This window comes from Alosa alosa, chromosome 6 (assembly GCF_017589495.1).
Source record: "Alosa alosa isolate M-15738 ecotype Scorff River chromosome 6, AALO_Geno_1.1, whole genome shotgun sequence".
Classification (NCBI taxonomy): domain Eukaryota; kingdom Metazoa; phylum Chordata; class Actinopteri; order Clupeiformes; family Clupeidae; genus Alosa; species Alosa alosa.
In genome coordinates, this window is record NC_063194.1 from 15,689,662 (window position 1) to 15,706,334 (window position 16,673).

The window sequence follows — 16,673 nt, forward strand, 5'->3', positions numbered from 1 at the left end:
ATTATTGCTGCTCATGCACGACAGTGAGAGAAAGAGACAAATGAATGCAGGAGAGAGAATCAGTAAGAGGGAGAGGGGAAAATGGGGGAAGGAGGGGGCAATCATTCCTGGACATGGGGGTGGGGGTGGAGAATGTGGAAGGAGCAACAGCAACAGCTAGTGACAAGCAGAGCAAAAGTAGGGACGTGGAGCCTTAACAGAGTGCCAGAGACAGGAAGATACAGAGGGAGAGAACAAGAGAGAGAGAGAGAGAGAAAGAGAAAAGGAGAAAAAGAACAAGGTCTGCCTGCCTGAGAGTGAGTCATGGAAATGAGAAAATGAACAAGGATTACACATTAAAGTAAGAAACCGTGAGAAAAAAGATCGGGAGGACCCCTCACCCCCACCTTTCTAACCCCCACCCCTTTCCTAGCAGAGGGGCAGAGCAGAACTGGTGAGAGAAACCAAAGTGAGAGAGAGAAAGAGAGAGAGACAGAAAAGAGGAACATCTGAAGAGGTTGAGATGTCATAGACGAATATCAGGGCAATCATAGAGGTGTGTCTGCCTGGTGAGACAGTCTGTTGTTTATGAGAGAGAAAGTTAGAGAGGGGGAATAAGGGTAGCGAGAGAGACAAGGAGATTAACTACTTGGCTTGAGCAAGAGAAAAGCTGAAAGAAAAAAGCACAAAAGAAATACAGCGGGAGAGAAAGAGGGAGGGAGGGAGAGAGACAGGCAGAAACGGAGTGGGTCCAGAGAAATGCCACCACAGGATTAAACACTTGAGCAAGGAGCCAGGAGGATCGCAAAAGGAGGAAACCTGAGGTGGACACGAGCAACTGGGCCGGAAAGTCCGTGCAAGGGACGGGGCCGCACGGAGGAGAAAGAGCGAGGGTAGGAGAGAGAGGCTATGTCCATGAAGAAGTAGCAGGTGTGTGTGAGTAAGTGTGTGTGTGTGTGAGGAATGAAGCTTGTTCTTCTCAAGCTGCTCCTCTATCTCATGCTCATTCTGTTCGCCCTCGGATCCTTCTTTACCCTGCTTTTGTGGATTGTTTACTCAGACAGGTGAGTTTGCTCACGTGTGTGTGTGTTTGTGTGTGTATATGAAGAAACTATTACGTATTCTTCACAGCACATTTTATAGTTACATAATAACATAATTCTTTTTAATCACTTATGTTGGTGTAAGAGAAGTACTGTTTGTGAAGCAAAAATCACATTTACTTTTAAACAAAAGTTCTCTGTATCCTCTCTAATTTAAAAAACGTATGTATGAGCAGGGTTGGGTAGTAACGGATTACATGTAATCTGGATTAGTAATCAGATTACAAAAATCAAGTAACTATAATCAGCCCAGATTACAATAAAAAAAATTGTGTAATCAGATTACAGTTACATTGTTGGGGATTACCTGATTACATTTTATCATGCAAACAATGCAACTTTTTTATGATATCTTTCAATTTGACAAGCAGTTCATTCGGATGTTCACTTTTTAGACTTTTTTCAGATATAGTTAAGAACAAAATTATTCATACCCCTGGCAAATATTGATTTTCTCTTGACCAATATGTTTGTTCTTACTTAAAAAGACACTTGCACATGCCAAAAGGTTGCAAGACAATGTGGTAAAAACATGGAATCAAAAAAAGTGTTTTTTTTATTTTTTAAAATTTTTATGAAAAAATGTGTGTTCAAAATTATTCATACCCTTTTTAAACAATCACTGGAAAGATCTTTATTTACCACCACAGCCCTCAAAATGGTTCATATAATACCCACCAAGCCTCTTCATGTCTCCACAATGAGACTGCACCTTTTTAGCAGCAATCTGGGGTTTGAGGCAGGAACGATTATTTGCCATCACTTTGGCCTTGTGCTCACTTTTTAGACGGATTGAGGTCCGCTCTAAAATATTGATATTGTTCTCTGTTAACCATTTCTGGCCTTGTTTGGCTGTATGTTTTGAATCATTGTGTGGTTTAATGTTTAAATGCTGCCTTTTGGGGCAGCCATGGCCTACTGGTTAGGGCTTAGGCCTTTGGGCTTGCCGGTTCGGCTTCACTAATTCACAGATTGGGATAAATGCAGAGACCAAATGTCCCTCACGGGATCAAAAGATATACTTACTTACTAACATACTATTGGAGCAGGTCTCTCAGCACACTGCCTGATCTTTTCCTCCTAATCTTAATGTAGCCTCTTATTTTAGTGTTACCGTTTACTTTGAGAAAGTCACCAGGTCCCCCTGGTTGAAAAACATCCCAAAATAATAATTTTCTCACCCCCACAAAATGGACATGGTGTCATTTGGGTTTAATGCTTCCCTTTTTTATGCCAATCTCAGGCCATGTCCCTGGGTCAAAAAAATCCAGCGAAAGCTAAATTCTTTGTCCAGCTGTGCCCTTATAAAGGTTAAGCTGAGTTGTGCATGTTTGGAGAAGAGTGGAGAAAAATAGAATAGAATTCTTTCATCAATTCTGTGGTGGTGTCTTTTACTTAATGGGCATATTTATAGATAGATAGATAGATAGATAGATAGATAGATACTTTATTGATCCCCAAGGGGAAATTCAGGGGGTCTCAGTAGCATACAGACATCACACACAACATGCACTTACAGCAGAAATGGTAAATATAAGTATAAGTATAAGTATAAACATATAACCAAACTCCACTGTACAATAGAGACAGTAGGAGATAAGAAAAACTAACAAAACTAAATACTAAATATACTAAATAAATTAAATGTAAAAAATCCAGTGTGCTTGAGGGTGATCAAGCATGAGACACTTGTAGTGACAGGGCCTGTAGTTCTGTGTGCATGGTGAGGTGCTCAAGAGAGTGAGTGTCATGGTGAGAGTGCAAAAGTAGTCCAACAGTAGTCCTGTAGTTCTGTGTGTATGGTAAGGTGCTCAAGAGAGTGAGTGTCATGGTGAAGGTGCAAAAAGTAGTCCAACATTAGTCCAACAGTGCAATAATAAGGTCTAGAGACCAGCATAAATAATATGGACAAATAGGAGAGTAAAGTATAATGTAGACAAGGTAATATAAAAAAAACTATGTCAGTACAAGAACAGGTTGAGGTAATAGGGTTACAGCCATTCAGTATTGTAGCAGAAGCCATTGATCATGTGTGCTAATATAGCATGAAAAACAGTGTAGCAGGAAAAACAGTAGTAAAAACATTAGGCTGTGGACATTAGTAAAACAGTAGTAAAGCAGTAGTGGACAGTCAGTACTCAAACATGGAGGGGTGGAGAGGCAGAGAAGTCTATCTCTCCTCTTCCCTTTAGTGAAGCATTAAACAGTTCAATAGCCCTGGGGACAAATTACTTCCTCAGCCTTTCAGTTGTGCATGGCAGTGAGCGAAGTCTCCAGCTGATCAAGCTCTTTAGCTTTTTAATAGTGCTGTAGAGTGGATGGCATTCATTGTCCAAGATGTTGATCATTTTGTTCAAGTAATCCTAAAATAATCAGATTACGTTACATGTTTTTGGTAATCCAACTGATTACATTACTGATTACAAAAATTGGCATGTAATTTGTAGTCAGTAATGGATTACATTTCAAAGTAATCTGACCCAACCCTGTGTATGAGATGGATTTCAGTAGACGCAGAATGCACTGCATTGTTTGGAGTTTGGTACGGTTTCCTCTGTTAAAACAACTTCTCTCACATAATAATAATCCTCTAAAATAGGATAACAAAAATAAGGATCATCTCTGTCAAAAAGCTTTGCTTCTATAACTTCCACTCACTGAGTGTAGTCTTTGGACTGTCAACATGTTTGTGTGGTGTGGGATTGATTGTGTTTATGGTAAGCTACCAACTTAGAGAGGAGTCATGGAATGGTATACAACCCTGAGACACTGTCGTCATGGTTTTGAAAGGACACCGATGTTCTGTTTGTTGTCAAAACACAGCTCCAGCTGGGCTGGCTCTCAGTTTCACCTTAGAGACATGTAGGTTGTAGGAAATTATCAGTAGCCTTTTTGTTCAAAAATGTTCATAACAGAAAGAGAAAAGACTCTGAAATGTACATACGGTGCATTTTTCCACATGCTGATGTCTTCCTTTCTCTCTCTCTCTCTGTTCCACACACACACACACACTTTCTCACCTGTCTCACTCACTCTTGCAGTGACACCACTCCTCGTAGCCCTTTCCAAAGCCAGAAGAGTGTGGATTCAACAGACTGCCTAGGCTGCAGGTAAGACCTCAGAGCACTGAGCCATGAAAACATCATAAAAATCAAACCCATGTAACAGAGCTTTAAAAACATGCCCAGACTCATCTGTGGTTTGTTTTAACCGCACCTACATTAAAAAGTGTGTACTCATCATTGACTCAGCAAGACAAGGCAAAAGACTGAATTAATCGGTCATGACACGATAAAAGACATGACGGGTCATATTCTGTCAAAATTACTATGGTCTTTTGTTCCTTAAATCTAATGCACTCTTTTGATATTTCTGTTGTTATTATTTATGTATTGTTATGTATTTAACATACAATTGCAGAAATATTTAATGGCTGGATAAATTACTTCATTGTTCTATTTTTGTTGTATTTCCAAAAAAGCAGTCGAGATCTTACTTGCTTCTGGAAAGACGTTTTACTGGTGTCCTGTGAAATCATGCATTGTACCTTTTCTCAGGGACAGCATTATTGATAAAGTGGTGGAACGTTATTCAAAAAACTGGAAGAAACAAGAAAACAATTATAAAAAGTTCAGGTGAGAGCACATACAAACCATTCCAAATAATGTGCTTTCAGACACACACACACACACACACACACAATTTTCATTATCACAATATCGAGTTTTGCTCAGTGATTGCATCAAGAACAAAACAATAACTAACTAGCAATAACTAAATAGCAATAACTAACAAAACAAACTAGAAAATTAACTAGATAGATAGATAGATAGAAAGAAATACAGAGAGATAGAGAGGAATGCAGGGATGTTGCCAGATGTTCCCAAGGAAAGTGCCGGAAATAAAAACTCATCCCAATTTCCCCTGCCTTTCCCATTCCATTTGATTCCCATGACCCAAAACACACAGAACCATCTGTTGCATCTGTGAACATGCTGTTATCACTGTCACAGAAATACACAATGTCAATTCACAGCTGAGTCATTCAAGGCCTTTTAGCAATGCCTGAGGCATAGCTGCATCTTCTTTGTGTGCGTTCGTGTGTGTGTGTGTGTATTTCCTGAGAATTCTTAATCAACATGTGTGTGCGTTGAAGGCTGGGTGGTTGGCGAGCTGTGCTCTTGGGCCTCTCTCCTAGAGTCCTGGAGTGGAGCATTACTCAGTGGAAACAGGAAATCGAACCACGGGGATGGTCATGAGACAACAATAACTGTACAGTATTTTGTGCCGCAAACAAAACGTTTTCTTATATATCTTAAGGCTATGCTCATCACAGTATCCATCTTGGTTATCGGTGTGCTCTTGCCTTGTGCAATGGAGCAATCTAAATTCAATAATATCTTAAATATCTTTCATTAAGTTATCTGTTATTTGTAACTGACTAGAACACGCTCACTATGTATTGCATATCTACTTTCACTATACCATGCTTTCAGTGTTCTGTACCAGTTTGGACATGTGGTCTCCAGATCTTGTTGACTCAAGGACAGTTGTGAAAGTGTAGGTTTCAAGCAATTCATGCTGTGGCCTTGTTTCATCACCTCTGACTCTGAGGGCATCATTGGACACCATAGAGTTATCATCTCATCCAGTGAAACTAAGGCAAAAAGATATCTTGCTACTGCATTATGTTTTAGGTCGCTTAAAAACTTTAGGTGTGTAATGTCACTATGAGCAGCCTTATCTATTTTTTTTTTTCAGACTTCTGATTTTTCAACATGGCTTTTTAATGAGGGTTATCAGCACCTGTTTATTTGTTTGCCATGCTCTTGGCAGAGTTATGCATCTTCAAGTAAACTCAAAATACTCATGTAGGCTATGTGTGGACAAATCATTTTTCTAGAAAACAGTTTGGCCACAAATAGGTGTACTTGCCATCTTGTGAACTCCTGATTCTAGAGCAGGATGGACTTGGAATTCTGTTCTCAGGAAATTACAATTACCAATCAAACAAAGGCTAAGCCTACTGTACCAGAGTCTGTTATGAGTTGTTTATCCATTTAATTTATTTTTGTATTGGGTGGATAGCATTTTTCTTTGAAGTCTGCTGTGTGATTGGGGGGGTGTCAAGTGGAAGTTCTTATTCTTTTGTTCTTCTCTTTCCGTCCTCCCCTTCCTCAGCTGACCCTCTCTTTAGCATAGCCATAGGGGACCCTGCTGTTGGAATGCGCTTAAGCCTTAAAGGAGTACCGTCGGAATGTTGGGAAATTAACATTCTAAAGAATATCTGGGTTCATTGAATTCAACATAGAATTTTAGAACCTTCAATTGTTGCGGAACTTAGAATGTTCAAAAACCTACACCTTTAAGGGTTAAGCCTGCACATGGTGGCTTTTACCTTAATAGAGCAGCAGTTGGACAGTGTGACCCCTGGAGTGTCCCCTCTCCTGGGCCCATACCATGGACCTGGGGACCTCAGCATCATGTTGTTCTAGGGAGTCAGGGAAGCCAAGTTGCACTCTCGCAGGATTGTGATGAAATGAACGCTGTGACACTCGATGAACCTCATTTCATTGCGAGCGTTCACCATATTATCATGCCACCTGAGCACTCCAAAGACCATCTGGGAAGCATGTTTGTGACAGGATCCTGTTTCAGAGGATACAGGACATGAGACGTCTGTACTTTCTGATCGGTTCTGTAGCATGTAAATGACCAGGACAAGAATAATGTAATTTATTATCCGGCTCTGCACAATGCAAGTAGAGCGCTCCATTACGTTCTACCAGTCAACTATATTCATGTAATTACCTCTAAAAACACATAATGACCTCTGTCAATGGCAACAGGTTTTGTGCTTCTAATTCACATATTTCATATCACTCCACAAGTAGTCCGGTCACTTCTTGCAATGGAGCTTCATTCAAAATTCAAACTATTTGTTTCTCAGCAAAAGCTACAACGAAACGGTAACAAATAAATGTAAAGAGACATATCATGTGAAGTTTTAGGTAATGTTAATACTGCACTGACTTTTTCAATTTGTAATAGAGGGTTTTCAGTTGAAACATTGAAAACCAACACAGATACTTTGAAATGAAAATGAATAGGACTTTAGAGTATTTATTACAAAATGTCAACTTTAAAACTTGTTTTTAAATGTTTGTCTCAAAGTTACTATTAGCTCAGTGTTGTTTTCCGTGCCACCAGAAATGCCTAATAGGAACACACATGACTTTTTATGCAGTCGTGAGGGTCTATAGTGACCAATATTCTGTCACTGTCTTTGTGGGGTGGTTTGTTAGGTCGTTGCTGAGCAGCAAGTGTCATGGTGTCACTAAAGCAGTTGTCACGCAAGCCAATACCCCTGTCAGGTCAAAGGTTGTGTATGATGGTGAGAAGAGGAAGCCATTGCAAGTGACCCCTGCACTGTTCAGTGTCTTTCCAAAGGTAAAGGACACCATTTGTACTTAAAAGCTTATGGGAAAGTGGGCACAGGGGCTTACTTCACACACTACATAGTTTTCTACTTGGTTCTTATCATGTGACCTCTCTCTCTCTCTCTCTCTCTGTATATTTGTGTACACATGTGTAGGAGTCACCCTTTGGAAACACAACATGGGATTCATGCTCTGTTGTTGGAAATGGGGGTATTCTTGCCAACAGTAGCTGTGGACAGAGAATCGAATCTGCCCAGTTTGTTATCAGGTATGTACGTACAAAACTCAATCCATATAATTGTATCCGTCTTTAAAATACACAAACTGATAAGAGCCACCAGGACTCTAGGAAAAGGTCTGTTCCAGATAGATATATAATATTGCCATATAATGTTGAAAGTAAATTTGGATAAAAGTGTCTGCTAAAGACCATAAGCATAGCTATGATTATAGTCTATATATAACATAACTATACTTAACTGTGTAAAACAAACCTTTGCACAGTAACATGTGAGGCCACTGTCTCTCCTTCCCCCAACTCCCCATGTGGTTCTCTCACAGATGTAACCTTCCTCCGTTGGACCACAGCTATGAAAAGGATGTGGGGAATAAAACCAACTTGGTAACAGCCAATCCCAGCATTCTCCATGAAAAGTGAGTGGAGCAGAAAAAAAGAGAGTATCTGTTCTGAATTATCAGAGGAATGTGATTACGTGCATGCATGTATGTGCTTGCTTGCACATGCCTGTGCTGTACATGTGTGTGTGTGCTGTGCATGTGTGTATGCTGTGTGTGTGTGTGTGTGTGTGCAAGGAGCGTGATTTGCAATTTCTTTGATGAGTGTGTCTGTGGCAGCACATTGCGAACGTTTTTCTTTGACATTTTGTGCATTGTCATGAAAGTATTTTTTTAAAAGGGTTATAATAATAATAATAATAATAATAATAATAATAATAATAATAGCGCAGCGCAGTGAAGTGGCGATCATATAAGTTTAGTCAGAGTTTTTTTTCTTTCGGATTTTTTTTTCTTCAGTAATTTTGTTTCAACGATTCCCGGGACACTGAAAGACCGGGTGCCCATAACTGAAAGACCATCTCATAACAACTCATTTGATGTATAGCGCCACCTAGTTAAAAATGAAAAAGCTGAGGCATTGTAATCGCAGGTATCATTGGCTGACAGGTTCAAAACTGAACGGAATTTGACGTATAGGATCATTATGTGAATGCATTCCAAGCATGGAGGGCCATACAATAAATTATAATATGTGTACATTTAGTGACTGTACACTACGCATGCACACACAAACACTCATGCACACACACACTCATGAACACACGCAAACACACACATAAAAATACATGCACACACATGCAGGCACACACACATACTCATAAACACACACGCACACACACACACACCATTACCCCCACACACACACTCACAAGCGAAAACTCACACACAGAGAAGCATACGTAAGCACAAAAGCAAACGCACACATGCACACAATCAATCAATTTACATACACAAAAGTTGCAAGAGTAGTTGCTGAGTGGTGGTCATTTTTGTGGTACATGTAGTTTATATAGCGCCAGACTCAAGGTCGCTTTGAAGAAAGGAAAGAAGGGAGGGATCACGGAGGGATTGAGGGAGAGAATTCCAGAGCTTAGGGGCCATGGTGCTGAAAGACCTGCCACCCAGGGTAGAGAGTCTTGTTAGAGGATCTGAGGGAGTGGGATGGAGTGTAAGAGACCAGAAGGTCACAGAGGAAGGAGAAGCAAGGTCATGGAGGGCTCATTGAATTTGATTCGGGACAGAACCGGTAACTAGTGAAGCTGAGAAAGAATAGGGGTGATGTGAGCAGATATCTTGGTATGAGTGATTAGTCTGGCTGCAGAGTTCTGAATATATTATAGTTATAGTAATCTTGATAACAAACAAACAAACAAAAGTGTTTCTGTGATTCTTACTACAGCCCGATATTAGCTTTTCGGCTAAATGTCCAGTATTGTCTTACCAATGTCACACTGCAAACGTGCCAGCTAGAAATAAGAACAGCAACTATTTTTCACACGACAGGCAAACACGTTGGAAGCATTTCCAGCCAAAAGATTGGTGTTTATCACAGATAAGAACAAAGACCTGATGCTATTATTCATATTATTACACGGCTCTTCACAATGCAAGTAGAACGCTCCATTGTCTTGAATGGGATTTCCCAAAGTTCTTAAAGTATTTTTTTTGGCCTTTTTATGCCTTTAATGAGATAGGACATAGTGTCACGATACCAAAATTATGACTTCGATACGATGGTAACACTTTATTTTAATGTGTCGCTATTACAGTGTACCTACCTAGTTAGGTACAGTGGTACAACCTGTGTAACAACATGTACTATCAGGTACTGTCATTGTACTTGCATTATGTATTTGTGGGTACCTACATATAGTTGTTACATTGTAATACTGAGTGCTTTTACAAAACTTTGCCAATTTGCCTAAATTTTCATCAGAGGCAAAGAGCTCCAGTCAAAGCCTCATTATTTTCAGTGTACATGTAACAGCTGTGCTGCTACAACCTTGTTACTCTTTGATACAGTGGAATAAACCTATTAAGTGTACCAGTTAATTACTCACATGTACATATGACATGTATGTTATGTCTTCGACGTCTTGGAACAGGTCTACTAATTCACATGTACTGTGTGGTGTAACAGCAGACACGTTTCAACACATCAATTACAGGATGCATGACATCATTGACAGGATGTATATAATATGTACATGTAACTACTTAACTGGTACACTTTATTTTAATGGGTTTATTCCACTGTATCAAAAGAGTAATAAATGTGTAACAACACAGTTGATACATGTACTACAGTATGGAGGGTAATGGCAGACATGTTCCAAGACACCAATGACACAACATACATGTAATATGTAATTGTAAGTACTTAACTGGTACACTTCATTTTAATGGGTTTATGCCACTGTATCAAAGAGCAATAAGTGTGTACCAACACAGCTGATATATGTACTATGTAGTGAATTAGTAGACCTGTTCCAAGACATCGAAGACACAACATATGTCACATGTAAGTAATTAATTGGTACACTTAATAGGTTTATTCCACTGTATCAAAGAGTAACAAGAATGGTTTGTATATATAATCCATCATGGGCAGATTTACCCCATCCAGCAGGTCTCAGGTCAGCTCTTTGCCTCTGATGAAAATTTAGGCAAATTGGCAAAGTTTTGTAAAAGCACTCAGTATTACAACGTAACAACTATATGTAGGTACCCACAAATACATAATGCAAGTACAATGATAGTACCTGATAGTACATGTTGTTACACAGGTTGTACCACTGTACCTAATTAGGTAAGTACACTGTAACAGCGACACATTAAAATAAAGTGTTACCAAGGTTTCTTAGGATTGCATTAAAGGTTTTCACATACTGTATCTAGCTTTCAGTCATGCGTGATCAACAACCAGCATTATATATTCACCATTTTTTTCTTTTCTTAGATTTCTGTAAACACTGCCCCTCATAGGCTTGTAGCAAACTAGGCTGCAGCTATGGGTACCCTGTCTTTGCAGGCATATAGAAGAGCGAAGCTCACTTATTCCCATTTTGCATTTCACTCATTTGCTTTCTTCAGGCCCGGGTCATGTTTGTCCCTTCAATGTTTGAGTTACCATGAGTTCCCTGTTTGTAGGTTTGTGTTAAATTCTTTGTGTTAAATGTTTGCTTCCCCTCAACCTCTTTGAGTGTTGTCATCCAGCTTGGTATTTTAGGAAATTCCCTCTTTCACTTCTCTTTTTGAATGTCTCCTCCATCATTTCCTTTTCCGTCAGGTTTGGTGGGCTCATGGAGCGCCGGCGGCCATTCGTTGAGGGCCTCCGCCCCTACGGTGACGCCCTGGTCCTCCTCCCTGCCTTCTCATATGGCCACAACACGCCGGTGTCCTTGCGCGCCGTCTACACCCTGGAGGACTTCCGGAGCCCCACGCGACCCGTCTTCCTCAATCCGGACTACCTGACCGGCCTGGCTCGCTTCTGGCGCTCGCAGGGCCTGCGTACCGTCCGCCTGAGCACGGGCCTCATCATGGCCAGCCTGGCCCTGGAGCTGTGCACCAACGTGCACCTGTACGGCTTCTGGCCATTCAGCCAGCACCCGCACGGTCACCACCGGCACCTCACCAACCACTACTACGATGACCGGGAGACGAAGAAGAAGATTCATGCAATGCCAGCCGAGTTTGACCACCTGCTGAGGCTCCACGAGCAGGGCGTTCTCAGGGTGCATCTGGGACAGTGTCCGCCCAGCGATGGGTAAGGCATGCCTGGCATGGCCACCTCTGGACTAAGGCATGCTTTCTCATGAGAGCTATCAGAACTGTTCTCTGCATGGCTGCAGTATTCTGAGGAATTGTTGTCACTCGATTCCTCGTTTTATTGCTGGAAAAAAAGGCATGCTGGGATTTGTAGTCTTCTTTTGTGGGCGGCTGAAAACATGTCTGCTGTGCAGACTGGACTCTCAGTCTTTGAGAGTGATTTGCACAAACATTTCCTTTTATATCTTGTTTTCCTGTTGATCTCATTTCATTTTCATCACAATCTACAATTCTAAGCCATTCTAAATGAAACCCTTCCAAAGGGGTGACGTCATTTGCTTGGATTTAAAGTTGTTCACTGAATTCCAACAATTATACTTGTATGGTATGGTTCATTTTTTAACCAACTGGTCTCTTCTCTGACCTCTCCTCTGATTGGCTAATCTACTCTTTGAGTTAAATTAGATACAAGAGTCTGCAGGCAAGTAGAGCACTTCAATGCTATATAAGGAAGTACAGTTTAAGGCAAAATTGTGAATAATCCCAATAAAGCCATGTTAAATTGCTTTAGGCTTTTAGCACTATCATGTGCAGTTGTGTTAAAGTAACACAATGGATGAGGTTTTGTGGGCTCATGGATAATGTTACTGCTGGAATGGTGAAGGATATGCCTTGATTTAATTTGTGTTATTTGTCAAAACATTTCTCAAATATTTTGAGCTATTGCTTACACTGAGTGTACCACTCTTCTGTGGTACATGACAAAATATTTTGGTAACTGTAAGCAATTGTCATTTTCCCACTTTTAATGATGCTGAGATCACAAGCTAAAACAAACCTACCTCTAAGAATACAGCTCCCCATGGAAATAAACAGATACAAGTCGGCAGCTTCACAGCTAAATTATAATAGCTGTAGCACTGCCTGTCTTAATGCCAATTAATCAGTGACTGGCTTTTAAAATGTTTTAATCAGTAGTAAAGATATTGTGTCAGTGATACACAGTATATAAAGCTACAGAGCAATCTAGATGCAAATTGTCCTTTTTAAGAGTGCTACAGCATAATGCATTTGGCAAGGGTAAAACCCTTTTAAGAAAAAGTTTTCTTTCCCCTCTAATTTTGAATCAGAATATAAAATTATAGTACATTTATGATTATAGAATGGATTCTTATATAAATATCTTCCAAAGGCTGTAAAAAAAACCTTTCGAGAATGATGGCTGGTTAGAGTTCATCTGTGAAAGAGACTACTTCATTCTCAGGAAAGACTGAATGTTGAGCCAAACTGAAGATATTCTTTGATCTGTAATGTTTGTAATACTATAGAATACACTATGTAAGGGATAGTGTATAGAACGCCGGTCATTATTGGGAAAATAAGTCCCGACAGGGTGAACCAGACCCCGACGCGCAGCGGAGGCCCTGAAGGGACTTATTTTCCCAATAATGACCGGCGTTCTATACATTATCCTGCTTATTACACGGCTACTTGCCAAAACTAAATAATAAACTCCCCACGATATCTCTCTTTAGCCTACATAGCCTAGGCTATAGCCTATTTGTTACCGTTCATCATGGCTTTTGCTGAGAAACAAATAGTTCGCAACAACACACGCTGAACTTGAATCAAACATTCTTTAGAACACAGCTGATCAACTGTCTGCTTTTCACTTTTGAATGAAGTTCCAGTAGTTGCGGCAGTAATTGCCATTGACAGTGGTCATTATTATTTTCAGAGGTCCTTTAGTCGAAAATAATGACCGCTAGAACTTTAGGGAAATCCCATTCAAGTCAATGGAGCGCTCTACTTGCATTGTGTAATAACATTGTATAATATGCTATTATGACACATTACATTAGGAAACAACATTTAGAATGTGCAAACTATTCACAAGTACTAATAATCAAGGATCTTTGCACTACCTTAGGAAACACTTCAAAGGAAAATACATTGAAAATGTTTCAAATGATAAAACTGTTGTTTTCATTAGCTACCTGGAAGGGGGCACTGACAATAAACATAATGTACTACCTCCCATTTCACATTATTTGGAATATTGTTTGGCTTATCTATAAAGAAACCCAGTGGAAGTTGTACTTTGGACGCTGATGAACCCTTCTTTATAGGCTACAAAATACTGGACTGTCGGACCACATACTTTACACTTTGGATCTGAGTTGAAAAGGTTTTGCATGAACCTCTTCTACCAGAAAGGGTGTCATGAAACTGATAGCTCCAACATTTACCTGTAATAACATAAAAAATGCATAAGGTGTCTTCTATTGAGGCTGTTCATGCACGTGTACTCTTCATAGGCCAGACTAAAACGCTGTAATTCGATACTCTCCTTTGTGTGAGCCAGATGGAGCCTATGTCCCGATCACTCACAATTGATTTGTGTGGTCACTGGCTAGGTCACTGGCTAACAATTTTATTTTATTGCTTCAGCAGTCTTATTTTTGTGCCAGTCGCATGACACATGTATAACACTGAGTGAAGCATGTTTTGAAAGCATGCATGCATGTTTTATTTTGATGGATTTGACGTGTATGATGGTAACCTGCACATTCCACCCTGTAAAAGTGTGATGCTCATTAATTGGCTGGTGCTGTTCAGAGATTATATGCCTAACTGTGAAAACCCTTTAAATACTGCTGAAATACAACAATTTGATTATTTTCTTTAATGTCTTTTTTTTTGAAAGTGCAAACTTTCATGATACATTTTGTCAGTGACTATCATAAGTTGTGGTCTCAGTTCATTTACTATACATTTGTTCAGTTCCCTCAAGATGTGGGGCAACAATACCTCAGAGACTGCCACCTGGAGTTTCAAGGACGTGCCCAAATGAAGGCCACTGGTGGGCTAAACCACACCAACCGAGGGGTCTGTGGAGGAAGAGAGCAGGTGTATACTGATGTACACTTCTGGAATGTGATTTGTCAGTACCCTGCTGGAGGTTCATGGTCTGCTGTTGGGTCATGTCAGCTTTAAAGGCTGATAACTGAGGCTGAACAGGAAGAATGTCATGATTCTACAAGGTTATGAAGGTGAAAAAAAGTTTTTTATTTCTAGAATCTCATGTCATGATAGCATTTATTTAAAATGTTGAGCATTAGTGTAAATGAATATAGACAGGTAGACAAAAAATGTGTAAATTAGTTACCATTTTGCCTGGAACTCTTAACCACCTCCAAACAGTCCCTAACATCTATGAACAGAAAGCCAGTTGACAGCTACTGCTACCACCTGTGGGCCGCCAGCAGTCCACTGGCCTTTTCCTGTACGGGAATGTAAAAAGAAAAACGACACAGTGCTCTTGAAATTGGAAGGGGCCGTATCTTGAGTCTTATGTTAAGCATACTGCCAATAAACCACAGAGAATGCAAGAGATTTAGCAGATCAACGACTTTATGGGTTTCCATGGTGTTTCCACATCAAACTCATATCCTGCTCATCTTCCGGCATTGAGTATTTTTTGCAAGATGATTGTGAGTGTCCAAGGGAAGGGGTGGATGGGGATATATATAACCCCAATAGCCTATAAACAGTTATAGATGTCATGGTGATCTGTAGTCACCACTTTGCTGTTTTTCGCTGTGTTGGCTTGACATAAAACCACTTCAGCCCTAAGTGCTTCCTGTAATGTCAAAGGTCGTAGGCTGGAAATGTTGTCACAGATGAGTGTATAACACAGCTGCAGCTATTTATACCCTCCTGCCGTATTCACGGCAATGTGTTATTTAAGTGCTTCTTGTTGACTAAGAGAAAGACAAATAAAAGAAAGACAGTGAGAATGTTCTACAGTATGGTGACTGGCTTGCATGTGAGCCTTTCTGAACCACCATTCTAAGAAAGTCCTGTTTTTGTATATGGTCAGCCTCAGAAATGTTTGACTGCCTTGCTTTGAACATCTACTAAGCTGTAAATAAACTGATATAACTTCTGTGGTCTGATGTACGGATACTCATTTGGAAAACACAAATAGTTTTGTGATTACTGAGTACATTTACTTGGCACAATAGTGAATGTACTGATGAGAAAAGACTTTACACTAGATGGCAGCAGTTTCCTATGTTTGCAATACTATCAGTTATAATCACTTACAGTTACAAAACTGTCTTAGCCACAGGTGATGCGTTGGAATGTAGTGTAGCTAACCTATTGAACAGTTTTTAAATGCAGACCAATGTGTACCCCAGTTTGTTTTCTCAACCAAGAACTATTTAGCCTGACGTCGTCATACTCAATTCAAATCAGAATTTGTGTGTGTGCGTGCATGTGTGTGTGTGTGTGTGTGTGTGTGTGTGTGGGGGCAACGAAATAGCTTACTGTGAGCTGTAGGAAGAACACACAAACTATCATTCTTCTCCACAAATGCCTTAACATTGTTTTCTGGTAGTTTTGTTTAAAGGAACACGCCACCCAATGTCAGTAGTAATATATGTTCTTACCTTAACTTTCACGAGTTGAGTCATACCTCTCCCGTGTCGGTACGTGCACTCAAACGCTCTGGTGCACAGCGCGAATGTGTTAGCATGTTGCTATGCTAGCGGGCTCAGACGTAGCCATAGAGGGAGGAAGATATCAGTAATCAAAAACATCCACGTTTTCCCTACTTAAATACAGTTGCACGAGTAGTTGATAAAAATGTGTAAGGTCACACAACATGAAACGTGGCGATTTTCCAAGCGAATAAACAGGAGAACTACAATGTGTGGTGCAATAGCACTTGGGAGTACTTTAACCTAGCGTAGTAATATTAGTTATTATACGGCTCTTCACAATGCTAGTAGAACGC

General features: G+C 40.1%; 1 protein-coding gene across 1 annotated transcript; it reads left to right on the forward strand.

Annotated features, from left to right (window-relative positions):
- Positions 1-132: 132 nt before the first annotated feature.
- On the forward strand, positions 133-16,128 carry st8sia6 (ST8 alpha-N-acetyl-neuraminide alpha-2,8-sialyltransferase 6). The gene is made up of 8 exons (XM_048246397.1): positions 133-1,043; positions 4,124-4,192; positions 4,640-4,717; positions 7,388-7,532; positions 7,678-7,790; positions 8,084-8,176; positions 11,391-11,867; positions 14,654-16,128. Exons 1-8 carry the CDS (start codon positions 943-945, stop codon positions 14,721-14,723), a joined length of 1,146 nt encoding a protein of 381 aa, XP_048102354.1. The 5' UTR covers positions 133-942; the 3' UTR covers positions 14,724-16,128.
- The last annotated feature ends 545 nt before the right edge of the window (positions 16,129-16,673 follow it).

Bases quoted from the DNA above. Each gene is read 5' to 3' on its own strand.
- st8sia6 (XM_048246397.1), top strand. From the start codon at position 943: ATGAAGCTTGTTCTTCTCAAGCTGCTCCTCTATCTCATGCTCATTCTG. The intron at 4,193-4,639 runs GTAAGACCTCAG...ACCTTTTCTCAG, and splicing joins ACAGACTGCCTAGGCTGCAG to GGACAGCATTATTGATAAAG. The intron at 7,791-8,083 runs GTATGTACGTAC...GTTCTCTCACAG, and splicing joins TCTGCCCAGTTTGTTATCAG to ATGTAACCTTCCTCCGTTGG.